Source organism: Salmo salar, chromosome 22 (assembly GCF_965601325.2).
Source record: "Salmo salar chromosome 22, fSalSal1, whole genome shotgun sequence".
Taxonomy (NCBI): Eukaryota; Metazoa; Chordata; class Actinopteri; order Salmoniformes; family Salmonidae; genus Salmo; species Salmo salar.
The window spans coordinates 17957451-17984087 of NC_138312.1; the positions used below are offsets into that span (position 1 = coordinate 17957451).

Consider the following 26637-nt stretch of genomic DNA (forward strand, 5'->3'; position numbering starts at 1 on the left):
CTATGTAAAGAAAAAAGTATTTAATAAGATTATTTCATTCATTCAGATCTAGGATGTGTTATTTTAGTGTTCCCTTTATTTTTTTGAGCAGTGTATTACTTCAGTGCTAGCCTCCCTACACTGGCTTCCTGTTAAGACAAGGGCTGATTTCAAGGTTTTACTGCTAACCTACAAAGGATTACATGGTCTTTCTCCTACCTATCTTTCCGATTTGGTCCTGCCGTACATACCTACACGTACGCTACGATCACAAGACGCAGTTCTCCTAACTGTCCCTAGAATTTCTAAGCAAACAGCTGGAGGCAGGGCTTTCTCCAATAGAGCTCAATTTTTATGGAATGGTCTGCCTACCCATGTGAGAGACGCAGACTCGGTCTCAACCTTTAAGTCTTTACTGAAGACTCATCTCTTCAGTAGGTCCTATGATTGAGTGTAGTCTGGCCCAGGAGTGTGAAGGTGAATGGAAAGGCTCTGGAGCAACGAACCGCCCTTGCTGTCTCTGCCTGGCCGGTTCCCATCTCTCCACTGAGATTCTCTGCCTCTAACCCTATTACAGGAGCTGAGTCACTGGCTTACTGGTGTTCTTCCATGCAGTCCCTAGGAGGGGTGCATCACTTGAGTGGGTTGAGTCACTGGCGTGGTCTTCCTGTCTGGGTTGGCGCCCCCCCCTTGGGTTGTGCCGTGGCGGAGATCTTTGTGGGCTATACTCAGCCTTGTCTCAGGATGGTAAGTTGGTGGTGGAAGTGATCCCTCTAGTGGTGTGGGGGCTGTGCTTTGGCAAAGTGGGTGGGGTTATATCCTGCCTGTTTGGCCCTGTCTGGGGGTATCATCGGATGGGGCCACAGTGTCTTCTGACCCCTCCTATCTCAGCCTCCAGTATTTATGCTGCAGTAGTTTATGTGTCGGGGGGCTAGGGTCAGTCTGTTATATCTGGAGTATTTCTCCTGTCTTATCCGGTGTCCTATGTGAATTTAAGTATGCTCTCTCGAATTCTCTCTTTCTTTCTTTGTCTCTCTCGGAGGACCTGAGCCCTAGGACCATGCCTCAGGACTACCTAGCATGATGACTCCTTGCTGTCCCCAGTCCACCTGGCCGTGCTGCAGCTCCAGTTTCAACTGTTCTGCCTGCGGCTATGGAACCCTGACCTGTTCCCCGGACGTGCTACCTGTCCCAGACCTGCTGTTTTCAACTCTCTAGAGACAGCAGGAGCGGTAGAGATACTCTCAATGATTGGCTATGAAAAGCCAACTGACATTTACTCTTGAGGTGCTGACTTGTTGCACCCTCGACAACTACTGTGATTATTATTATTTGACCATGCTGGTCATTTATGAACATTTGAACATCTTGGCCATGTTCTGTTATAATCTCCACCCGGCACAGCCAGAAGAGGACTGGCCACCCCTCATAGCCTGGTTCCTCTCTAGGTTTCTTCCTAGGTTTTGGCCTTTCTAGGGAGTTTTTCCTAGCCACCGTGCTTCTACACCTGCATTACTTGCTGTTTGGGGTTTTAGGCTGGGTTTCTGTACAGCACTTTGAGATATCAGCTGATGTAAGAAGGGCTATATAAATACATTTGATTTGATTTGCTAATCTCTAACTGTAAGTCGCTCTGGATAAAAGTGTCTGCTAAATGACTCAAATGTAAAACCTTTTTTTTTGTAACATAGCTGAACTAGACTAAATTATACATATTGGTATTGACAAGTATAGCCCAATATAATGTAGAAGTTGTGACCTCGAAAGTGTATTTTTCAGTCCGTGGTGGGGATTAGGGTTGGGGTTGTTCAGTACAGTGGCTGTCTGACTACTGATAACTTATCACTGAAGCCACACACTGTAAACCACCCACCTGCTGCCAAAAGCCACTCATACACACTCCCCCCGCAGTTACTCACTCAGAGGCTCTGCAGAGCACACAGGTACTAAGCCCAATGCCCATGCATGCTTAGGCCTGATCTAACAATAAACAGACTAATCAATCTAAACAGACCAATCAATTGAACAATAAAGATTATTGCAGTAATAATGATCTAATGATAATATAAAGTTAATAAATGGTAGTATGATAACAGTCACTTTTAAATCAAAAAAACGAAATCAAGCTATTCATGAGGCATGACCATAAAGAAGGCTACAGTTGTGTGCACCTCTCTGCATAGAAGTTTTCTTACTTCAGTATTACTGTATATTTCTTGCACTTCACACTACATGTCATACTTTCAACCTACACAAGCTGTGGACACAAATCCACACAAATAGATTCAAGGGACCAGATCTAGATGTAAACATTCATTTGCATAGTTGTGTCTTTATTCATGCAACATTCTGTTTCAGCCTTGTCAGCACACCACCCTGTTGCAAGAGGAACCAGTGAACATCTGGACATGCCACCTAGGCTCAAGCTTACATCCACTTTCATTATGAGAGGGGTCATAATCATCTTTAGCCTGCTTTTACATATCCAAAAAATGAACTTCATACAGTATGACTTCCAGGACTCTCTGATGTCCAGGGCTCTCTAACCATAGTGTCAAGATCATGTATAGCAGCGTTGGGCTCAATGCAGAATTGAATTGAGAATGCCTTCATAAATTCTAATTAAATGATTGAATTTGAATTAAAGTAGTCAACAGGATACAGAATTGCAATTTTAATTTGAATTAAAGGAAATATAATTGAATTCAGTGAAATTAAATTGAATTCAAATGCCTCTTCTAGGTGTAGTCTATACAAATAAACATATTGTACATAAAACATCAAACATGTCGTTATATACAGCACCAGTCAAAAGTTTGGACACGCCTACACATTCAAGGGTTTTTCTTAAATCTCACTATTTTCTAGAATAATGTAGAATAATACTGAAGACATCAAAACTATTAAATAACATATGTGGAATGTAGTATGCAAAAAAGTGTTAAACAAATCAAAATATAATTTATATTTGAGATTCTTCAAAGTAGCCACCCTTTGCATGTAACGTCTGCTTCCAACTCACACTCTCAAGCACTTAGATCCCCTGAACGCAGCTCACTTCCAGCTCACCTTCCAGCTCACACTCTCAAACACATAGATCCCCTGAACGCAGCTCACTCTCCAGATCCCAATCACCTGAATTCTGATCACCTGTTCACACACCTGTATGACATTATCACACACTATTTAGTTCAGTATTTTGCACCCCATCATTGTGAGGTATTGTTTGTTTTGTTACACACTTCTATTTGGAGCGCTGGGTTTCCTGTAAGTTATCCTCCTGTGTATGATAGTTATTGCCTCATCTCCCGGACAACGTTACTTGCCTTTTCCCTGCCTATACTGTTCCCTTGTTGGACCCCCTGTGTATGACCTTCTGTCTGCCATTGGACCCAGCTACCTGCCTCCTCCAGTGGTCCTTTACAATAAACACCTGCTGTGCCCTGCGCTTGAAACCAGCTCTCTGTCTCCCATCGTGTTCATTACATTGCCTTGATGACAGCTTGGCACACTCTTGGCATTCTCTCAACCAGCTTCATGAAGTAGTCACCTGGGATGCATTTCAATTAACAGGTGTACCTTGAATTTCTTTCCTTCTTAATGCGTTTGAACCAATCATTTGTGTTGTGACGAGGTAGGGGTGGTATACAGAAGATAGCCCTATTAGGTAAAATACCAAGTCCATATTATGGCAAGAACAGCTCAAATAAGCAAAGAGAAATGACAGTCCATCATTACTTTAAGACATGAAGGTCAGTCTATCTGTAAAATTTTCAATAACTTTGAAAGTTTCTTCAAGTGCAGCTGCAAAAACCATCAAGCACTATGATAAAACTGGCTTTCATGAGGCCTGCCACAGGAAAGGAAGACCCAGGGTTACCTATGCTGCAGAGGATAAGTTCATTAGAGTTAACTGCCTCAAATTGCAGCCCAAATAAATGCTTCAGAGTTCAAGTAACAGACACATCTCAACATCAACTGTTCAGAGGAGACTGCGTGAATCAGGCCTTCGTGGTCGAATTGCTGCAAAGAAACCACAAGAATAGGACACCAATAAAAAAAATAGACTTGCTTGGGCCAAGAAACACGAGCAATGAACATTAGACCGGTGGAAATCTGTCCTTTGGTCTGATGAGTCCGAACTTGGGATTTTTGGTTCCATCCGCCATGTCTTTGTGAGACGCAGAGTAGATGAACGGATAATCTCTGCATGTATGGTTCCCAATGTGAAGCATGGAGGAGGAGGTGTGATGGTGTGCTTTGCTGGTGAATCTGTGATTTATTTAGAAATTAAGGCACACTTAACCAGCATGGCTACCACAGCATTCTGCAGCGATATGCCATCCCATCTGGTTTGCACTTAGTGGGACTATCGTTTGTTTTTCAACAGGACAACCCAACCCACCTCCAGGCTGTGTAGTGGCTATTTGTCCAAGAAGGAGGAGAGTGATAGAGTGCTACATCAGATGACCTGGCCTCCACAATCCCCTGACCTTAACCCAAATGAGATGGTTAGGGATGAGTTTGAGTGAAGGTAAAGCAGCCAACAAGTACTCAGCATATGTGGGAACTCCTTCAAGACTTTTGGAAAAGCATTCCAGGTGAAGCCGGTTGAGAGAATGCTAAGCGTGTGCAAGGTGTCATCAAGGCAAAGGGGGGCTACTTTGAAGAATCTCAAATATAAAATATATTTTGATTTAACACTTTTTTGGTTACTGATTCCATGTTATTTCATAGTTTTGATGTTTTCACTATTATTCCACAATGTAGAAAATAGTAAAAATATAGAAAAACCCTTAATGAGTAGGGTGTCCAAACTTTTTACTGGTACTGTATATGCATATAGTATATGCATATAAAATATTGTTGAAACAATAGATTTTCAGGACAAACTCTTAATGAATGATCAAGGAAATAAAAACCTATATGTGACTATTCTTAGTTATTATAATTCATAAATCACATTTTGTTCAATATGGGAAAAATACATTTCCCAGAATGCATTAGTTTCACCCTCAGGTTGACCCTGAGGACTTAAACAATAAGCCAAACAAATGAAAGCGTTGGTGGAAATATAATGGTCCATTCTAAGCACTAAGGTTTAAAAGAGTATATCAACATTGTTTCCAGAGAAAAGTGATATGTTCTTTGGTGTATGGAAGTGTGACCTGTCAGATTCAATGAAACTCTCATGGCTATGACTGAATTTCTTTGAACTTCACTGAATTAAATTCTTCCTGTTACTAAAACTCAAATTGTACATCCTGTGGGGTGTGACTAATTAAATTCAAATTTCAACTTATGAGTTCAATGGGAGTCAATTCCAAAATTCTGAATTGAGGCCAAGCCTGATGTATAGAGAAGAGGCCTTTATTTCCCATAAATATCAGTCATTATATACAGTATATTCCCTACACATGTTCTCTATAATAATATGGTTTTGAAGACAAAACTGTGCTTCGGGCTAATTCCGCTCACAGTTTTGTGAGCTTTCAAAAAGAAGCAAGATGCAGAGGTAGGGAATATGACATGAGAATATGACGAGTAAGAGTTAGATTCTCTGAGAAGCTGGTGAGTTTCCATCATTTATTTCCTTAACTGGCTTTATCCGCTGGTGTGGCTAGCTATGGTTTGCGGAAAAGGCAACAAATGACAGGGAGAGATTAGCAACCACAGGCTCGGTCCAGCCTGCTCGATATAGTCCTTCCATATCTGTCATGTCTATTCCATTCAGACTTTCAGCCTTCTTCTTTGAGAAGTCATCTCTTCGTGTGTTTTGAATATCGTAGGCGCCAATGAATAGATCCAGTAGCATGTTATTATCTGGAAATACCTACAAGTTTATCAATCTATGTGATTCTTCTTCAGAGTAATACATCAAACTATTCTGTATGTGCTCTTGAATAAAAATGTATGAAATAAAAATTAAAAAAAGAAAATCAACTACATTGTGTAGGATGAGAACAGGAAATATACATTATTTACAACTACATACTATAGATTCAAATATGAAATTCAAAGGGATTACAATGGCTTCTTTTAATTGTGCAAGGGTGCAGGACTATGATTCCAAGCCAAGTTGGATGTTTCACTGCCATCAGTGTTGTAAGCCATTTCCAAACTCTACTAGCAAAGAGCTTCGAGAGACAATGTGACATTAGCAGTATATTAGAGATACACTTTTCAGATCAACACTCTCTGGGAAACAGGACAAGGTATTCCTGATATGTTGCAGAGTTGAGGCTGAAAAATAGTCACTCCAGAAAGTGTATTTGTTGAGCACATGCACCCCCTAATGGCATATGAGAATGCAGCGTGGCCAATCTGAATGTATTACTTACTCTGTGTTCTCACTCTCTGTGTTGTACTATTGTCAGTGAATCACATCAAACAAAAACACTTAAAACATTAATATGTTTTATTATTTAGTGCATGCCTGAAACTTCAGCACAGCAAGGAAGGAACGGAACACTTAAAAAAAAAAGTCAAATGAAAACAGGTTTAGTTTAACTTCTTGGAGCAAACTAAATAAAAACAATATTTTAGAATCTTCAATATTATCGGTCAAATGTCCATTTGGAAAGAATGTCTGTAGTTGGTCCTAAGGTATACAGGGTAACACACAAACAATCTATCACACAAGCTGTATTTTTCCCATTCACTCTTAGCTTATCAGGTCCATTTAAAGCATCTCTAGTCTTGAATGCAACACCCTTTAAAAATGTAAAGAAAATAAAATAAAACCAATAATATGAAAAATATCATAAAATGCTATTATACGTATCACTTTTAAAATGTAAAAAGAAGGGCGCAGGACAGGAGACGTGAGTAGTAAAACAGCTCACCAAGCTACATATTGATTGCCCAAAAACTGCAATAGCCAGGGCTACTAATCAGGTTTCTGTCAGTGCACAAGCAGACTGGGCTTATGTAAACAAACTATTAGTTCTATTTTCATTGATTTTGCGTTTATATGTGCTGGGTTTATATGTGCTGGGGGTAATGTAGATGTAGCTCATATTCCACCACTCACTGGCATTTCTTCATGATGAGAGTGCCGACCAGTACTCCTGAAAGCAGCATCACCCCAACTAGCAGCCATTTTCTTAAGCTCTCCTGGGACCGTCGGACGTCTGCAGCTGCATCTCTGCCGAAGATCTCCGCAAAACGGTCCTTTCAGGGAACAGAGAAAGGAAGATAAATACAGTGAACTGTGTTAGCAACCCATCAGTGTACCCCAATACCCCTCTGTAGCTTCTCCTTTTAGGGTAGTCGATCATAGTATCCTCAGTATGGGTGCAGAAAACGAGGCACACACACACACCATAGTGTTGACAATGAGAATGTATTACTAAATTCCATAACAAGGATATAGAATGTGTGGATGTATAGTATCAGCTCTAACCTACCCATCCTCCTTGGCTCTGGATCCAGGGCTGGATATGATTGTCCAGGTAGGTGGCCATCCAGTCTGCGATGCGCGTCACCAGGTGGCTCATATCCTTCTCAACACACTCAACGCACAGGGCCCCGCCGAAAGCAAACAGGCCCACCACGCGACCCCAGTTGACCCCATCCCTGAACACTTCGTCCATCACGCTCTCAAAGCTGTGGTAGGCTGTGGCAGGGGTGATGTGGAGCTGGGAGGAGAGGTCACTGAAGGCGCGGGTGTAACGCAGCTCAAACTCATCCACTGAGTCCCGTAGTGCTGCTTTCACTGCCTCAATTCCCCCCTGTGGAGAGGAAGGCTTACCCAAATTGCTTCTGCCGTTCCTGTTGTTTCCCAAAGACCCATTTGCAATGGCTTCATCACCCTCAGTCCGCCCACTTGCACCCTCCAGCACCAACTGACAACATGGATAATTTCTCTGGGACAGTTTATAGCTTATAAAAAACACCACCAGTTCCCTGTTACTGTAAGACATATTTTCCACCTTCTATGCACCCTCTTTATCCATTGACTCTACACTATTTGGATTCGCAGGGCTCTCCTGCCATACCTAACACTGCAACTGGGATGTCTGGAATGAAGGCTTGCCGTCTGGCAGTATCCTCTGGGCTGCAACAAGTAATCACACCCTGGAAGAAAAAAAAAACACACGCACACACAAATTCTCAGATGCAGAACACATGAAAACACTGTGGATTCTATTGGTCATTGTCATTAAGAATGAAACTCTCTGCCCCAGCAGCATCACAATCACCTAGAAATAATGTAATTCAATTTTATGATGTACTACTCCTTACAGCAACCAATATAGAAAGTCTTGCTAAATCCAGGTCTGTTGGGTAAGGTAGAAGAAAAAAAAACATGCATCTCCAAATAAGCCGCTGACACACATATGAAACTATTTACGGAATTAATACCATTGATGTCAGGTAGCAAGCTAGCTGTCTTTGCTAAATAAATGCAGTGGAGGCTCCTCAGAGGAAGAAGGGGAAGACCAGCCTCCTCAGTGTTTTTCCAAAAAATCTAAGTCTACATTTTTTTTATAAAACTATACTAAATATATTTACATGTCACCAAATAGTTGAATAAAACACACTGTTTCGCAATGAAGGCCTACAGTAGCCTCAAACACACTCTGTAGGGTAGCACCATGGTGTACACAGAGGACAGCTAGTTTCCATCATGCTCTGGCTACACTGACTTCAATACAAACGCTAGGAGGCTCGTGGTTCTCACCCCCTTCCATAGACTTACACAGTAATTATGAGACCTTCCGGAGGACGTCCTCCAACCTATTAGAGCTCTTGCAGCATGACCTGACATGTTGTCCAACCAATCAAAGAATAAGATAATTAATCTAATACTGAAAGCATAAGCTACAGCTAGCTAGCACTGCAGTGCATGACATGTGGTGAGTAGTTGACTCAAATAGAGAGAAAGACAGTAGTTTAAAAGTTACATTAATTTCTTCAAAACTGAATGAGAAGCAAATGCAGCTAGATAGCATCCCTCTGTTTTAGTAGGCTAAACTATGTTAGCTAGCTGTGTCTATCCAACACTAGAACTCTTCCAAGTCAAGGTAAACTTTTGGTTTAGTTTATTTATTGCTACCGGGCCCACTGGTGTAACTGCTAGCTAAACTGCTTCCTGACTGTACACTCACTGTACTGCATGATTGTAGCTGGTTTACTAACACGTTAGTTCTATTAGCTATGTTGACTATGACATTCGCTAATATGGTGACAACAATGCAGGCTGTGTGTAGCAGTTACCAGTTATGATAGGAAGGTTTGGCTTGGAAAAGTTTTTTTCGCCTGGTCACAGGCAGCTGATGTGCACTGAAGTCCACACGTGAAGAGAAAATGTGAGAGGAGGATGTGGCTGCTATTAAAGTGAACTGTGTTTGATCAGAGGTGTATTAATATAGCCGATTTTGTTGAAAAACGTTTCTTAAACGGCTGCAAACGGAACAAAACGGGAATAAACATCACTGCATTTGTCGAATAGAAACTCTCGTTTGCAACTGGACTAATGATTACACCCTAGATCAACTAGATGTAGGCACGTGTGCAAGACGGTATTTAACGTGTCACTGTCACCTTGATTACTCACATTTTTCTCTCAACCTGTGCACCTACGTTGTAAACTTTCATTCATAGGCTAGGTTGTAGCAACCTCATGATGGGTATAGGGAAAATTCGAGTATCACGTAGTAGCCGAAACCTATCGATGTTACATTGAGCTGGGTGAAAGGAATACGAATGGCAGTCGTCCAATATGCTGTAATAGTAATAAGGCCATACTTATTTTAAAACGGCACCGACCGCCACAGATCTAAAGCGTTTAATTTCCACCAAACAATGCGCTTTCTTCGCTAGATAAAATGAAACGGCTAATATAGCTATTGTTTACATTATGGCACGTTTGACAAGAGTGCATAACCTAGCTACTAGTAACAAATTGTCAAAATGTGTTTGCTTTCCTGCTGCGCAATAGCCATATAAATGGATTTCACAGCTCAAAAACAAACGTATTGAGATCAAGTTAATATCACCTGGAGTAAAAGTGACAACCAAGCAATAATTTCTCAATACGGTATGCATAAAATAAGTAAATGTATGTAGATAAATTATACGTATCAAATTAGCATCGTTGCTAGCAAGCTACAAATGACAGCTTCATATATTGCTTAGCTACACACTGTACAAGCTTCCGATCTCCATAGTAATCTTTTCTAACCCAATCATTAAAAATACCATGGTCTGTCATACTTACAATTGCAACTAAGACTGAAGTACCTTTCAAGGGAGAGGTATCGATTTTTTCAAAGGTGGATTCCTTTTTGTGCATAAAAGCATATAGAATATCGACATATTTGCAGCAGTGAAAAGGCCAATAATGCACGTTGGCCATTGGCCAGTTGTCTCAAGTAGATCGGATGTTCCGCCTTTTCACAAAATTAACAACCAATCAGACTAGGCACAACGGAAGTTGAGACCTGTGTTCAAAATGTCACAGGGCAGATATTCCGTGTTCTGATATTTATGTCAATGTATTCCCTCAGATTTTGTACAAATATTTCTTTATAAATAATTTACTTACCCTTTCACTGAGGGTCTATTACTCCGAGTTGACCTTTTCAATTTCCAAACATTTAAAGAAAATGTAACAAACATTTGTACTTTAATAAATGAATTGTGCAATGGAATATATTTGCATAACAGAGGGGCACAATGACATGATACTAGTGTTGGTCAAATGAGAAGGTTAATTGCAAACAGCTTTATTAAACAAAAGTGAACATAGGCATACATGTTACCCTGCTATCTCTAAAATGTAAATGACAATAATACATCATATGGGTGGACAATCCATATGCCTATATGAAGAGTGAACATTTTTTATTACACTTAAAACTGTGAGATTAGTCTGAATGTATGCATAATCTAATGTAGGCCTACTAAATATGTACAATGTTACAGCCAATATTAGTTACAGACGCCATACATTTTATTTTGCACCATTGTTTAGCTCACTTCAGCAAACCTTTATCTGGAGCCAGAAGTTAAGTTTGTTTCTATACTTGTGTAGTTCCTAATTCATAAGTCATTGTTCTTTACTTAAACTGCGCATCCCATTGACTTTATGAAGTCTTCATTTGTCCTGTCAGTTTCTCATACCATCCCGGACTTTCCAATAACCGAATAATTGTAGTGTGCAATGATTACCTGCACCAAACCCCCGTTATACTTTGTGTACCGCAGGTCTTTTAGACTGCTCTCATTTTGATGTCTCATGTTATCAAACCAAGGCACCTTCTCTCTTGAAGGCCCATCAATGCTTGGAGTTCTCTCTTCTGGCAGGTTTGATTTCTCTTAAGATGTGACATCTACAGATTTGTGTGTGTCAACATCCCCATTCTTAACAGAACAGTCCTCTTGTTCTGACTCACTATCAGACGAGTCAATTGATATGGGTTCTGTCACTTCTGTGTAAGTACTTAGTTTGAGGGTACAGTTAATTGTCTCGCATCGTTTGCTTTGGTCTGTGTTAAGTGTCGGCCTAGACTTAAAGGCTTTCTCCACTGAGGTGATAGGGAGCTTGGTTTTCTCCTCAAAGTCCATGTCATGCTTCAGTACCTTGAGTGCCTGCATGTCAAAGCCAAGTAGCACTTTCAATTTCCTGGTCTCACAGTCCCTCTCACATGACCTCCTTCGGTGAGCGAAGTGACTGGCAATGTCAGACTTCCAGAGCCACAGGCTTGCAGACAGCTTCTCTTCTTCCCGTGAGGTTAGATAGGGGCGACGATTGAAATAGGCTGAGAGGAAGGCTTTTCGTGCCTCATAGGTCTTGTGCTCATAGCTTCTGGGGTCCAACACTAGATCCACAGCCTCCCCTGGCTTGTCCATGGGGTAATATCCAACATCATTGTTAATCTTCATCCTCTTGGAGTCAGACATGGTTTGGGTGGGTAGCTGACGCTTTAAGAACCCTGCACCAGAAGAGTTGAGTGTTAAGGCAGACTTTGGTCCCGGGCCCTTCTGGGCCCTGCCCACAGCTCGGCACTGCACAAGATGCAGAGTGATCGTGGAGGCCACCATGTTGCTGGTGTAGACACCCAAACAGTGGATGCACTTGTACGTCAACTTCTTCTCCACAGGGTGCATCGTCTGAAGCACTTGGTGTCGTTCCCTCAGATGCTGTGCCAATGCATCAGAGATGGAACCCTTGAGGATGGTGAAACACAGTGGGCATAGTGTCTTGCCAACCTCATTGCTGCCAGATACAGTGGCTTGACTTCTGGCAAGCATGTCATTCTTTCTTTCTGGCATCTTTGAAGGCAGACCCTTCACTGGAGCATGGAAGCTGTTCTGAGCATGGGAAGCCATAGACTGCTCCTGGGCAGCTACAGGTTCCTTCATGTTATAGGTTATAACAATAAGCTGTATGATCTTGTTCTTAGCCTGCCCAATTGTGAGGTCAAAGGTAAGCGGGGAGGCAGCTGGAGGACCAACAAAGTCATCTGGGTGAGCCTGACCCACATGATCCAGCATTTTCTCCACATTATTGAAGCTGGCATGACACTGTGGGCAGGTGAGCCCATGGATCAGCATGTGGTTAAGCAACGTGTCACTTGGCAGATAACGGTTGCAAAGCAAACACTTACTGGTGAAGTTGTGGATCTTCATGATGAACTTCGCAATTGCCCATACCTTCTTAGCCTTGTGTGCCTTCTCAAAATGAGCACTGTACAGGTTTTCAGGGAAGAGCTCATTGCAGACCGTGCATATCTTCCACTTCTGTGTTTGGGATGTAAGACTAGCGTTAGCACCAGAAACCTGCTTTCCTGAGGGTGACGTTAAGTTATTGGATAAGGAGGCTCTGCCTTCTCCCAACCCACTATGGCCAGGAATGGTCAAACGCTGGCCAGCAATAGAGGACTGACTGGTCATATTCTTCAGTCCAGAAGGCCCCTGCTTTTGATGGGCCCCCACCATATGGCTAACCTGTTCAGACGTCAGAGTACGACCCCCAGTCACCACAGAACCCTTCTGGGTCATACCATAGCTTTGGGGTCTAGACACTACAACATTAGCATGTCCAATCATGGTTGTCACCTGAGAGCCAATGCGCTCATGATATTCAATGACATGCTGCACTAACGCCTCATAGCTACGGGTGGAGAACTGACAGCGCTTACAGAGGATGTTGTTACCATTGACAGCATTGGCTCCATTTTTGACTGATGTTTCTGAGACCATGGCAACATAGGGTGAGACCACATGCTGGAAGTGCTCCCTGTAGATGTGCCTTCGCACAACATTGTACAGAGGGTCCCGGTAGGTACACTTCTTGCAATAGTACATTGCCCTCTCCACCTTGTTATTTGCGCCCACAGCAGCCCCCTGGTAGGCGCCCAGACCCTGACGCACTGCACTGGATATGTGGAAGACCTTGACATGCGTTTCCATAGTCTTCTTGCTTGCAGTGAAGGTGCAGTAAGGGCAGTTGAGCAGGATGCGGCTCTCAAAGTTGTTCCTGTGGACATTTCGAAAGTGGTTCTTGTAGCCTGAGTAGTACTTGGAAGAGAAATGGCACTCTGTGCAGCAGAAAGGCTTTGACCGGTACTCCTGTAAGACACAAATAACCAGGAGAGTTTAAGAATGGGACACTGCACCAAAAAATTGTTAATTGTTTTACTTTGTTATTACATTTTGAAAATGTTAATGAGTGCTCCTTCATCCAAAACTCGTTTTATTTATGATTGTGACAAACAAAGAAGCACTATAATCATTACAAGCCCCAAAATAAGTGGTAATTGAATAACCAATCTTTTAAATTGACTAGTGCGAGTGATTTACCTGTGTTTTGGAGAATGACGGATCCCATGAACAAAGTTCCAGGCAGACAGTATTCTTCACATAGTTCTCATCTGGGCAAAATTCTTTGAGGTCCTATGTGAGAGGGAAGAGAATTTTGATCAGAAATCACAGAACTGTATGCTGGATCTTGTCAAATTGGAATATATGCCTATTCATTTCTACCACCACAATGTTTGAGACCACAAGTGACTACAACATTATGAAACTCACAGAAGTCAGACAGACTTCAACCAAAACCTTAGTGATAGGTAAAAGCTATGAAAAATAAACATTTAAGCTCACCTCCGCTTGCTCCTTGCAGTACTCCAGTCCAATGTCACTAAGTGCCTTCTTCACCTGTTTCCTTGCTCTTCGTATGCTAGTGAGGTTGTTCACAGGGAGTTGATACATCTTTCCAGTCTGCAAAAAGAATAAATCAGGGAGAATTCTATTAGTACTCATGTCAAACCTATATGGCCTACATCGTTACAGTTGATGGTTAGCTAGCTAGCGAATTTTAGCCATATTCGCAACAGACATGACATCAGTCAAAACAAGATATGGTATCAAGAATAAGATACAAATAGCTGAAATGAGCTACCTACGTTTCCCTGCATGGCAGCTTCTTGTCATTGTTGCTAGCTATCTGGCCACCCAGAATCACAACACAGACTTTTGCCACATTGAATAGCGCGCATCGTTTGTGACGTTGGCAGCTAACCAATCTATAACAATTTTCTTATTCATTTATGAACATGATTTTTTGTGTGATTTGGCACATTTTTCTCTAAATTGTTGAACATAATAGACTCCAGTCTACGAGCATATCAAAGTTGCAGAGTGGGATCTCAGCTGGTTAAAAATTCTAAGTTATGGCACACATAGTAGGCAATGCAAGTTTTAGATTGGTTAGTCTAACGAGTTATCTAAACTTGTAGTAATCATGGGCGAATACCAACCAGGCACGCACAGCACGTGCCCATGGGCTCTGACCTCCAGAGGGCACCCATTGATTTTGATAGTCACTCTCTCTCAAATATCATTAACATAGCATAAGTCATGGAAAAATGTGTAGTCCCTTGACATTTGACCTGGAAGGGGGGGGGGGTCGTAGAGCAAAACAGAGAACACCATTGTGAGAGTCTCCCCTTTCCATAGAGTGGTCAAAAAAGTGTAGGCCAAACCATTCGTACGCTACAGACATTTTTGTGAGAAGAAGCTTGGCCACCTTCGACTGGATACCTGCTTCTATAAACCAACGAGGAGATGGGAGAGGCAGGACTTGCAGTGCGATCTGCGTCAGATATAAAACTGACATCTATTTTAGCCCTTGGCAACGCAGATGCTCGTTGGCGCACGCGAGCAGTGTGGATGCAATAATTTAATAATATAGATTTCTAAATGTATTTTGCAACACTCGCTGTGTAGTCAGCTTGTTGAGGATTAAAACTGCAGAAAGGTCTCTCTGTCCCATGGCAAAATTAGTAGATTTGCTTGAAATGTGTTACAAAATGTAAAAATTATCCACCCCATGGCAAAGTGTGTAGAATTGCTGGAAATGAACGTTAAAATGTAACTTTCTGTCTCCGCTGTCAAGAGGGGACCACCTTCTTTTTTTTTTTAGGGCCCATTTCGGGCACCCAAAAAGCTAATTTTTACAGATTAAACATGGAGTTTTTAAAACCTCTTAGATATAAGGTCCCCTTTTTAGCCTGTGAAATCTGAAACCACTTGAAGCAAGCTGGGATGTCCCTCCTACCATTTAATTTGCTTTTCAACTCCTGGCTGAATCCTACATCACCAACCAAGCATATGCCTGATATCCTTACATCGTAGCGCAGCAGGAGAGTGTGGTTTCATCGTGGTAGCACATTCAGAAATCAATTTATAGCCATTACTCTAAAATAATTCATACATGTTAAACAAACAAAAAAAAACACTGTCATAGACAGACAAGATTAATATGAGATGAAAGTCGAGTTCCTAAAGCGTTCTGGAAGACAAGTTAGAGCTCTTTGAATCGTTCACAGCTATCGGGGGAAGACCTTTAGAAAATATGCACATTTTGTTTAACACTAAACATACAAATATGCATTTTACAGTTATAAGGAAGGTGAAATCTTTTTAGTCATTTTAGAATTTGAATATGCATTATTTAGAAAGCATCCCGTGTGGCTCAGTTGGTAGAGCATGGTGTTTGCAACGCCAGGGTTGTGGGTTCGACTCCCACGGGGGAACAGTACGGAGAAAAAAAATGTATGAAATGTATGCATTTACTACTGTAAGTTGCTCTGGATAAGAGCGTCTGCTAAATGTAAATACAAGTCATTTCAAGCCTTATTCATACAGTTTTGTTGAATAGGAATTAAATATATAATATTTTCATCATATTTGTACTGGGTACTTGAGCTTCTGTCCTCAAAAGTGACTACACCTCAGTAAATGTATAACTATTTTTTACCAGAAAGGTGAGATTTTAACCTTTTGAGTATGCAGCATTACTAGTTATTGTTTATGGCCCTCATGATAAAGAATTGCTTTTGGGGATATTGTAGTGGACATTTCGATTACATTTAGTTACCTTTAACTGGTTTAAAGGAGGTCTGGGTAAGGTCAAAATGTCCTAAACATACCAACTAATTATTTCGCAATTAAGCTTTTAGATCCAATGTCAAATATATGTCAACAATCGTTCCTCCAAAAAGGACCATTCTATGGATTACATTTCGTGAAAATCCTAAAAATATATATTTTTTGATGTCCATGTTTCGTATAAAATCACTGATGCCTTAGCTATGAAGTTAGTTATGATTCTTTGCAGATGAAAATCATAGCTAAATCACAAGCCGAATGGGTGGCACAGAAGTGATGGGACTTAAGTTCTGGCACAACATGATATATTTTCAACAGATCTTTTGGCCTAGCTAGCTAGGTTGTGATGTCGTGACTACAGCAAGCTAAACGTGGTAATAATGGTAGCGTTCAGTCAAAGATTTTGAGACGACTATCTAGCAAACGGTAAATTAGCTAGCTAACTTGGCTTAGTTGTGCCTTTAAGTTAGGCGTTTGAACTTACGGTACCAAAACTAGCTACTTAGGTACATTGTTAACAGTAAAGCTAGCGACTATTTCCAAATGTCAGTGCCCTGAAAAGTCTGGGTAGTATATAGCTAACGTTAGCTATTGTTACCGTGAAAGGGCATCGTTTTTAGCAAGCATAGAAGCCCGCTAACTACCGCGCGTTAGCGAACTAAGCTAACGTTAGATCTGATGTTGGTAAGCTTGCTAACCACAACGTTGGTTATTTACGTTGTTAAATATAAGAAAATACACAATGGATGCTAGTTACTATTTAACTTACTTGCTAGCTGATGTCTGGGGTTAAGCTTAGTATAAAGCGAGCTGGCTAGCATGCAGTAGTTAGCCAACCAGTTAGCTAGCGTAGCCATGCATGTTTGTCAGCTAGTTAACGACAGTTGCCTCACATAACGTAGCTAGCTAATTATAAAACAAATGTTGCGCCTTTCCTCCAACCAGTCTTACCTGGTATGTCTCCGAACCCAACCACAAAAAATCTAGGAGCCCAAATCTGGTTTACTGAGATAGTATGCTAGTTTACAAGTAACGTTTGTTCGATAGCTGGCCAACGATTGAATCCAACTCAATGATGCAGTTGTTGTTCGTCCTCGCCAAGCCGGTGTTGCTGCTTAGCTAGCTAGCCGAATCTCTGTGCCATCTGCAATGTTAGATTAATTTCTAACAGGCAAAATATTTGTGATACATGCTAGTGCATATTAGATAAGATACATTGAACTGTTACAATACACTCTGATAATCATCAATCAATCCTTCTCTCCTGAATGTTCCCAACTAACCATCCAACCAAATCAACAATACAATCCAAAATGGCGAGGAGAAAAAGACGGAAGTGAATGTTTGTGGATGAGAAGTTTTTAATTTACGATTTTTTTCTGAGATACGTGCTTTCTTTAGCACTGAGTATGTAATTGTTTCAAAAGTCACAACAATGATTCTTGCGTGTATAATTAAGGAAAGTTTCATTACAAGTATGTTTTACTTGAAATGGACCCACCCACATAATCCAGGATATGTGGGCCCATGGAATACTACTGCCTTTTTATATATACAGAACAAAAATATAAACTCAACATATAAGGAAATCAGTCAATTGAAATTAATCCATTAGGCCCCAATCTAAGGATTTCACATGACTGGGAATACAGATATGCATCTGTTGGTCACAGACGTATAAAAAAAAAAAGGTAGGGGCGACGCTTGGATCAGAAAACCAGTCAGTATCTGGTGTGACCACCATTTGCCTCATGCAGTGCGACACATCTCCTTTGCATGGAGTTGATCTGGCTGTTGATTGTGGCCTGTGGAATGTTGTCCCACTCCTCTTCAATGGCTGTGCGAAGTTGCTGGATATTGTTGTGAACTGGAACACGCTGTCATACACGTTGATCCAGAGCATCCACATCAAATCAAAATGTATTGGTCACATACACATGGTTAGCAGATGTTAATGCGAGTGTAGCGAAAAGCTTGTGCTTCTAGTTCCGACAGTGCAGTAATATCTAACAAGTAATCTAACAATTCCCCAACAACTACCTAATACACAACTACCTAATACCTCTAAAGAGGTGAATGAGAATATGTACATATAAATATATGGATGAGCGATGGCCGAGCTGTCCTTGATGATCTTTTTGGCCTTCCTGTGACATCTGGTGCTGTAGGTGTCATGGAGGGCAGGTAGTTTGCCCCCGGTGATGTGTTGTGTAGACCGCACTACCCTCTGGAGAGGGTGGTGCAGTTGCCGTACCAGGCGGTGATACAGCCCGACAGGATGCTCTCGATTGTGCATCTGTAAAAGTTTGTCAGGGTTTTGGGTGACAAGCCAAATTTCTTCAGTCTCCTGAGGGTAAAGAGGCGCTGTTGCTCCTTCTTCACCACACTGTGTGGGTGGACCATTTCAGTTTGTCTGTGATGTGTACGCCGAAGAAATTGAAACTTTCCACCTTCTCCACTGCTGTCCCTTCGATGTAAATAGGGGGGTGCTCATTCTGCTGTTTCCTTTGTTTTGTTGATGTTGAGTGAGAAGTTGTTTTCCTGACACCACACTCCAAGTGCCCTCACCTCCTCCCTGTAGGCTGTCTCGTCGTTGTTGGTAATCAAGCCAACTACTGTTGTGTCATCTGCAAACTTGATGATTGAGTCACCTCATGTTTCAAATCAAATCAAACTTTATTTGTCACAAGTGCCGAATACAACAAGTGTAGACCTTACCGTGAAATACTTACTTACAAACCCTCACCCACGACTAGAGCCCCTGTATATAGCCAGGTTATTGTTATTTTATTGAGTTACTTTTTATTATTTTCTACTTTAGTTTATTTGCTAAATATTTTCTTAACTCTTTCTTGAACTGCACTGTTGGTTAAGGGCTTGTAAGTAAGTATTTCACGGTAAGGTCTACACTTGTTGTATTCGGCGCTTGTGACAAAGTTTGATTTGATTTGAAACATGAGGTGATGGCGGCAGATGAATGGCACGACAATGGGCCTCAGGATCTTGTCATGATCCTCTGTGCATTCAAATTGCCATCGATAAAATGCAGTTGTATTTGTTGTCCGTAGCATATGCCTGCCCATACCAAAACCGCATCAGACCATGGGGCACTCTGTTTCCAACATTGACATCAGCAAACGGCTCGCCCACAAGACGCCATACACATGGTCTGTGGATTTGAGGCCAGTTGGACGTCCTGCCAAATTCTCTAAATAACGTTGTTGGAGGCTTATGGTAGAGAAATTAACATTCAATTGCACATTTTAGTTTGGCCTTTTATTGTCCCCAGCACAAGGTGCACCTGTGTAATGATCATGCTGTTGAATCAGTTTCTTGATATGCCACACCTGTCAGGTGGATGGATTATATTGGCAAAGGAGAAATGCTCACTAACAGGGATGTAAAAAAAATTGAGAGAAAGAAGCTTTTTGTGCATATGGAACATTTCTGGGATCTTTTGTTTCAGCTCATATAGCCTCGTTTATATTTTTCTTCAGTATAGTTTTGGCAGGCACTGCCAATTTCTCTCTAGGCTAGCTACTGTAGCTACATCATGAATAGACTTAATAATATTTAACAGGCTGAATCTACAACTCAGCTATCTACAGCCATGGATGCTCAACAACAAAGCCATGCACTGGGATAATTTTTATTTCAAGACTAAGAAATTGGAAGTAGTTTACAGATATTTTTGTAGGCTACAAGGGCGGAGTTCAGACAGGCATCCCAATTCTAATCTTTTTAAGTAATTGATCATTTGACGAATCAGATCTGCGCTGAAAAAGCTCTGATGTGAAAAGATATGTTTTTACTGGTCAAAAGACCAATTAGTGGATAAGATCATCATTGGGCTGCCTGTCTAAATGCAGCCAAAGATACCACAACTTTCCCATTTGGCACACAGCACACAATAGTGGAGTTAGTTCAGGAGATTTTGGAGGCTGATTTTGGAAGATTTTGAAGGGACTTCAAGTCACCCCAGTGGTTCCATGACCTCCAACACAACAGTGCGAGGTCCGGTCATCACCAACCTGGTGACCTGGAGGTAATCCAGGTGGAGAACGCTCCGCCCATTCACCTGGCACACAAACTGACGCACCTAGGCATAGAAGTAGAAGTACAGGAGAATGTCATGATAAACACATATTCATATATTACTGTGTGTGTAACTATTTTTTCTATGTGTTTGTGTTACCTTAACCCCTGCAGCAGCAGCAGGGCTTCCAGGATCAACTGCCTGGACGTAAACTGGAGCCACACCTCTAATCACAAAGCCCCAGCCCACTGCATCTCCCATCACCTGAGATGCAAAACACTGGTATGAGGGGGCTAAATACATATTTACTTCCCCAATAGAGACTAGACTAGAAAGAGGAAGGACATACAGTATATTGGCCTTATAGCTCACCGTCAACACTCTCTTGATGAAGGGTGCACCTGGGGACAGTAGCTCCTCACATGTTACATTCCTCTTAAGCACTGTCAAAACCAATGTAGAGTTTTCATTTAGGTGTTTAAATACATGATTTTATCAATAGCATTGCTATTGGGAGACTTGGCAGGTCAAAAAAAGTAGGCGCTCTTGCTCAATATAACTATTTTTAAATGTTGTTATACTTTTCGGTTAAAACATTATGTTTTGCCCTTAATCAGAAACTAACTGCTTAGAGAGACTACATCTGTGTAAGCCTGAACAATACTAATTATGTCAAAAAAGAACAGAGGGACGATCTGACCTGATTTTGGATTGCATCTCACCACTGGGGCAGAGGAGAGTGTGGCAGGGGGTAAATATCCACTAGCATGTAGCTGCAGAGAGTTCAAAATGGCCTGATGCACATTGGGTATCATCTTCAATGGTTTAGTGGGCTGCACTGCTATGAGAGGTCAGACATAAATGCATGCATGTATGCATAAACAGCTCATCCACTGTGTCACAACAGTATAGGCAACCTTGGAAGAAATGTGCATATGAAGTCTTTTAGAGCTCTTGCTTTGTTTTTATGTTTGCATTTACCAGATTGAAACCCACTGTGTTCCTCTTGTGGGGGGATCTTGGGCAGGACAAAGGGGCTGTCGGCATGGTTGTCCTCCAGTACATGCACTGATGCACCTTCCTTTTTGTCCCGCTCAGTTTCATTCAAGAGCTCAGACAGGTGGCGCCGGCGGCGAAAATTGATGCAGAACTGATACAGTAATCTACTGTCAAAGAAGTCGTACTTCTTTGACACTAATGGGAATTGGGAAGAGGAGAGAGGAAAAGTATCGTACTAATTTTCTGATAGAAGTAATTTGAGTAGGCGATCAACTGTGAGAGGCTATGGAAACAGTATTACCTCCAATGTTATCAGCCAAAGGTTAAAAGGTAACATAACTCACCATGCTGAATGATGCCATGCTCTAGCAAAGCACGGCAGAACTCCAAACCCTGGCGCCTGCTCTCTGTCTCTCCATTCTGTAACAACCAGTCCATCAACTGGCAGCCAGGGATGGAGTGCTGGTATGCAACACCCTGCTCCTCCCTTAGTTGCAGAATAGAGTCTCTGCCAGTTATTAGACTGCAAAACACAGACACACAAATCAGGTCACATTCATTTGGCACTCCAGAGACAGAATGAATGGAACAATTACACACAAACTTGTGTATACAGTTGGTAAAGTTTCAAGTTTCAGTCCATAATCACCATAACTAGCACATACTGAGAACATAATACAGATGATGTGGATAGGTTTGACCTCAGCAAGGACACTTGTTCCTACCAGATAGAGATAAGTAGTTCTTACTGCTCATACAATCGTTGTCCTCGGATGAAGACCTTCACCTCGGTGTTAAATGGAAATGTGCCATCATCCTTACGGAAACGGTACAGCAATTTTGCATCCTTGAATATAGAGTGCTTGTCACAAACTAAAGAGATCAGAGTGGAAGAGAGACAAAGGAAACGTCCTGAGAGTGTCTTCACATTGCCCTACTTTATGGTTCAGCATTTTGGATCTCCCATATCAATTATCAATGTTAGTATCTTGGCAAAGCTCTTATGCTCTTGTGAGAAACTGCATTATAGGAGTTGGATATGCACTTTGTCCTGTGTCAGGGCTATAAGCTCTTGGAAAAGCTACTATGCATTTTATATCCCCTGAGGAATGTTATTGTGGTGCCCTACCATGGTGTACAATGTCATGGTCCATCAATTGTTGCATGAGGCAGACCGCTGTGGCCCGATCGGGAGCTTCCTTGTTGCTGATCAACCAGTCTGTAAGCTCTTGGGCCACAATGCAGTTGGGGTAAGTGCGCAGATGGTACCGTCGATCCTTGATCAGTTTGCCATCATGCAGCCTCAACCTTGCAGTGAGGTAAAATGTTGAATAAAAGCAGCTATAACTACTATAAGTAGATAAGGGTGCATTAAGAAATAAATTCAAACATGAATTGAATCAGTTTCAGTTGACATTTCTATATGATATATTGTATCTCTTATAATTAAATGTTTACATTAAATTGGAAGGTCAGCTGAAGGAAATATGCAAACTACTATATCTGGAAGGAGCTTGTCGGATTTCCACACAGTACGTTTCAACAGGTAGCATAGCCATAAAGAAAGCCCAATCTCTCTCTTCTCTCTCTCTCGTTCTCTCTCACTTTCTCTCTCATACCTCAGTTGTTCTCCAGCAATCATAACTTTAGTCTTGTGCAGTCTGGCCATTGATTTTCTGTTTATGCTGCTTCTCATTTTCTCCATGTTCCTTTACTGTCACTGGTCTGAAAAAAACTACTAATTTCATTAGAAGCCTGTATGTTTACCAAATAACCAGTGCCCAGCAGCACCCTCTGACCATGTTGGATAGATGTTATGTATAAACACACACACACACACACACACACAGAGGGAGAGAAGGCTACAAGAAAGTACAATATGTGATGTGCTGAGAAAATCACAAGCCACCATTATCATACTTACCTGGTATAGGCTACTGTGTAAAAAAGCCAACATTCACAGTTTGTTTTAATTAAAAAAGAACAGGATAGTTATCAGACAACTAGTTTTCATTCACAGTTCAGTATACACCGAGGGGCAAGAATGTAGTTTTACCTCATATCACCTCAAGGGGTCAGCATAGATCCATAAATATGACATTTGGCTGCCCACTCTCAGGAGAAACCCCATAGAAATACAGTTATTTACAATTAGCCCATTTCTAGCTCTATGATCAACCCTTTGTGCTTTTCATATAATGTAAGGAGAAATCAAATAATAACACATGCAAGTGGAATATAAACATTTATTTTCAATGGGCTACTCATGGATTAGAGATAGGATAGGCTATTTGTTTATTATGTGTGGTGGTGGATTATTCAAAAAGCACAACAGCTCTATTAGAATTCTTAATTGTCTTTTTGCAGAATGAACTTCCCCTTAAATATAAGCACCGTTATCCAAATATAACTGTGACTTTAAAACCGTGATGCTTTTATGTTATTTATATGGAAAGTCATATGGTCATTTAGGGCGACTAAATGTTTATTTACTAGCCCTATTGACTACAATATATATATCCCTGGACATATAGCCTACAGAATGAACATAGCCTATTTAGTCCTCAGATGCTTTGCATTCCAGCATCAGTTCCTAAATGGTCTTTAAAAATAAACACTTTTAATACATCAATTGGCGAGGGAAAGTGTGAAAGAAAGAGAAACGTATGCACAAATTAAATAAAGAAGTAGGCCACAGTAGCCTAGAAAGCGTGTACAATATGTCTGCAGGTCTATGTAAAAAAATGTGGGCTACATTCTACATTCAACCTCTGCTGGATTGTCAAAACACATACATCAGCTATTATGCAAATTGCCCTTCTCGCCGTCTTTTTATTGGAGAGGAGCATGGAGGTGTAGTCTATACCGTGTGACATCATGCAACGGTTCTTTATGAAGAAAGTGCGCTCGCAAGCATAAACCAGTAGCGCTACACACATGCAGAGAGCTCTTGGCCCCGCCGTGGACTCTGAGCACTTTTCTTCTTTCCGATTAATAGGCTACTGTATGTGTTTCTAAACTTTTGAGTGAAGAGGACGGGTTTCTTTCCATTTTTTCGCACGCGTATTTTCACTGTAGATTTCATTTGACGGACTTACTGATTGTATAAAACGTCTTACCGACAGTGAAATTGTTGCAAAAGACTGCATGAGAGAATTGAGTTTTGTGACCCTTGGATGTGGCCAAGATAAATAGATCCATAAAGTAATGACCGCCGAATCGCAAACAAACCTGGGTCTGCCGAAAAACCCTTTGGGTTATGTCAGTGCGTTCGACTTGATGAAGTTCGATGTGAAGAAAGAGACAATGCAGGGGATCGACCGCTCATTCTTTGGGCCGTGCAGCGAGCTCCAGAGACCGGACTCAGTCTCCTCCACCCCGGTCAGCACCCCTTGCAGTTCGGTGCCCTCATCACCGAGTTATAATCCGGGTGAGCAGAGGAACCCTGATGATGATCTTTACTGGACGCCCAGCAGTGGAGGTTATTCTCAGCAAATGTATCCCAACACTTTTGGCCTGACACCTGAGGACGCAGTGGAGGCCCTCATCGGTACCACAGTCCACGGGCACCAACCCCCTCTACACGGTCACCAACAGGCTCTCCAATCAGATTTCGAAGGGTACGGGGCGGCACATAACCTCAACGGTCATGCCCAGCAGTACCCAGGACTTAACCGTCAACCCGACGCCCTCTCGGGTCCCCCAGATATGCAAGATATGCACTGCCAAAATCAATATAACCACAACAAGCACGACCTCGACTACTCGGCTCCGCACTCACCCGACTCGCAGCAAAGTGCGCACCACCTCCATCAGCAGAATCGCCACGACAGACGACTCAACGTGGAGAGCGGCTTCTCCGACGACCAGCTGGTGTCTATGTCAGTGAGGGAGCTCAATCGGCACTTGAGGGGTCTGACCAAGGACGACGTGATGCGTCTGAAGCAGAAGCGCCGAACCCTGAAAAACCGCGGTTATGCACAATCCTGCCGCTACAAACGTGTTCAGCTGAAACACGTTCTGGAGCATGAGAAGACCAGCCTCGTCACACAGGTGGAGCAGTTAAAGAACGAGCTCAACCGGCTGGCACGCGAGAGGGACGCATATAAACTCAAATGCGAGAAATTGACTGGGTCTAATGGTTACCATGAAACTGGGTCTACCAGTGACAATCCTTCCTCGCCCGAGTATTTTATGTGAGTTTATTCTTTGTAACAGCCACAAAATCTATTTTACTGATTTTTTTTTATTGATATGCTTATTTGTTTTAACAATATTAATGATTTCATACTAGTTCTTGATGCAAACCTATCATCTAATTCAGCTTTTAAAATTATTACGATAATAAGTCAGATTTGTAATATGAATCTATAACCAATCATGCATGCTGGACATGTATGGTACTGTCTATTTAGTAGGCCTAAACTTGGCTGTTGTAGGCTACTTTGCCACACACATCTTCATGAACATACTTGAAATAGTTCCTCTTACTTTTGTTAAATTGAATAACCAGTCTGATTTATGAAATTACATTACATATGAGAATCATAATATTAATTTTGGCTTCATGTAGGCTACCTCTCAATTTTGTCTTACATTGATTCATCCATCAAAACACTTGGAAGTGGTCGTACTTATTTGTGTTCAGATCTTCAGTCAAGTGCTTTTCTGTGATAATTCTATTCTAACAAATATAATGAATACATGGTTGATGATGATGATGTCTATCTCCATGTGCTGGACATCCTTTTACTCACATTGCATTTTGAGGACCTGGTTCTGCTGGCTAGATGTGGCTTAAAATTGTGTTGTTTTTCTTTCACAGACATTTTTGTTAATTGTACAAGAAAAAGAGCTAGATTTAGAAAAAAATATTATTGATGCATTATTGCCTGCAAATGACCATCATTTTTTTTTTGTTCCCTATCCAGCTGTGTTGAAATCATTTGTCATCTGCTTTAGATCAATAAAGCCATTAATACTTCTTTGTGTTAGTCTGTTGAGTAATTGTTCGATCCACTTATAAACATTTTCCTGGCTCACTTATGTATTCTTTCATCGATTACATGAATAGATCATGGAAGCCAGTGGCTTTAGAATTCCGTGATATTTTCTTTCTCCAGAATATATATTTTTTTTATAGATTCAAAGGTTTGCTTTTTGTGGCCATATTGTTTTAACACTTAGCAGTATGATTATTATTTTACTCATCTGTGTAT

The 26637-nt window shown here is 41.4% G+C and overlaps 4 protein-coding genes across 6 annotated transcripts; 1 reads left to right on the forward strand and 3 right to left on the reverse strand.

Moving 5' to 3' along the window:
* Positions 1 to 6379: 6379 nt before the first annotated feature.
* LOC106582883 (bcl-2-like protein 1) lies at positions 6380 to 10363 on the reverse strand. Of its 2 annotated transcripts, none has more exons than XM_014166465.3 (3): positions 10205 to 10363; positions 7389 to 8058; positions 6380 to 7152 (listed from the first exon to the last, which is right to left on the reverse strand). In XM_014166465.3, the coding sequence occupies exons 2-3, from the start codon at positions 7902 to 7904 to the stop codon at positions 7009 to 7011; spliced, it is 660 nt and encodes a 219-aa protein (XP_014021940.1). In that variant the 5' UTR covers positions 7905 to 8058; positions 10205 to 10363; the 3' UTR covers positions 6380 to 7008. The 2 variants fall into 2 exon arrangements, with proteins under 2 accessions (XP_014021940.1, XP_082823532.1); XM_082967406.1 differs by lacking the exon at positions 10205 to 10363 and adding an exon at positions 9202 to 9444.
* Positions 10364 to 10691: 328 nt separating this feature from the next.
* Positions 10692 to 17719, reverse strand: LOC106582884 (activity-dependent neuroprotective protein a). The gene is made up of 4 exons (XM_014166468.3): positions 17335 to 17719; positions 14095 to 14211; positions 13792 to 13884; positions 10692 to 13560 (listed from the first exon to the last, which is right to left on the reverse strand). The coding sequence occupies exons 2-4, from the start codon at positions 14200 to 14202 to the stop codon at positions 11305 to 11307; spliced, it is 2457 nt and encodes an 818-aa protein (XP_014021943.3). The 5' UTR covers positions 14203 to 14211; positions 17335 to 17719; the 3' UTR covers positions 10692 to 11304.
* A 2299-nt stretch (positions 17720 to 20018) lies between these two features.
* Positions 20019 to 24299, reverse strand: si:dkeyp-97e7.9 (DEP domain-containing mTOR-interacting protein). Of its 2 annotated transcripts, none has more exons than XM_014166470.3 (9): positions 23038 to 24299; positions 22548 to 22726; positions 22168 to 22291; positions 21763 to 21941; positions 21401 to 21613; positions 21120 to 21257; positions 20792 to 20862; positions 20579 to 20683; positions 20019 to 20482 (listed from the first exon to the last, which is right to left on the reverse strand). In XM_014166470.3, the coding sequence occupies exons 1-9, from the start codon at positions 23121 to 23123 to the stop codon at positions 20357 to 20359; spliced, it is 1221 nt and encodes a 406-aa protein (XP_014021945.1). In that variant the 5' UTR covers positions 23124 to 24299; the 3' UTR covers positions 20019 to 20356. The 2 variants fall into 2 exon arrangements, with proteins under 2 accessions (XP_014021945.1, XP_014021944.1); XM_014166469.3 differs by having other exon boundaries at positions 21120 to 21260.
* Positions 24300 to 24332: 33 nt separating this feature from the next.
* Positions 24333 to 26402, forward strand: LOC106582887 (transcription factor MafB). The gene has a single exon (XM_014166473.3). The coding sequence runs from the start codon at positions 24626 to 24628 to the stop codon at positions 25616 to 25618; it is 993 nt and encodes a 330-aa protein (XP_014021948.1). The 5' UTR covers positions 24333 to 24625; the 3' UTR covers positions 25619 to 26402.
* The last annotated feature ends 235 nt before the right edge of the window (positions 26403 to 26637 follow it).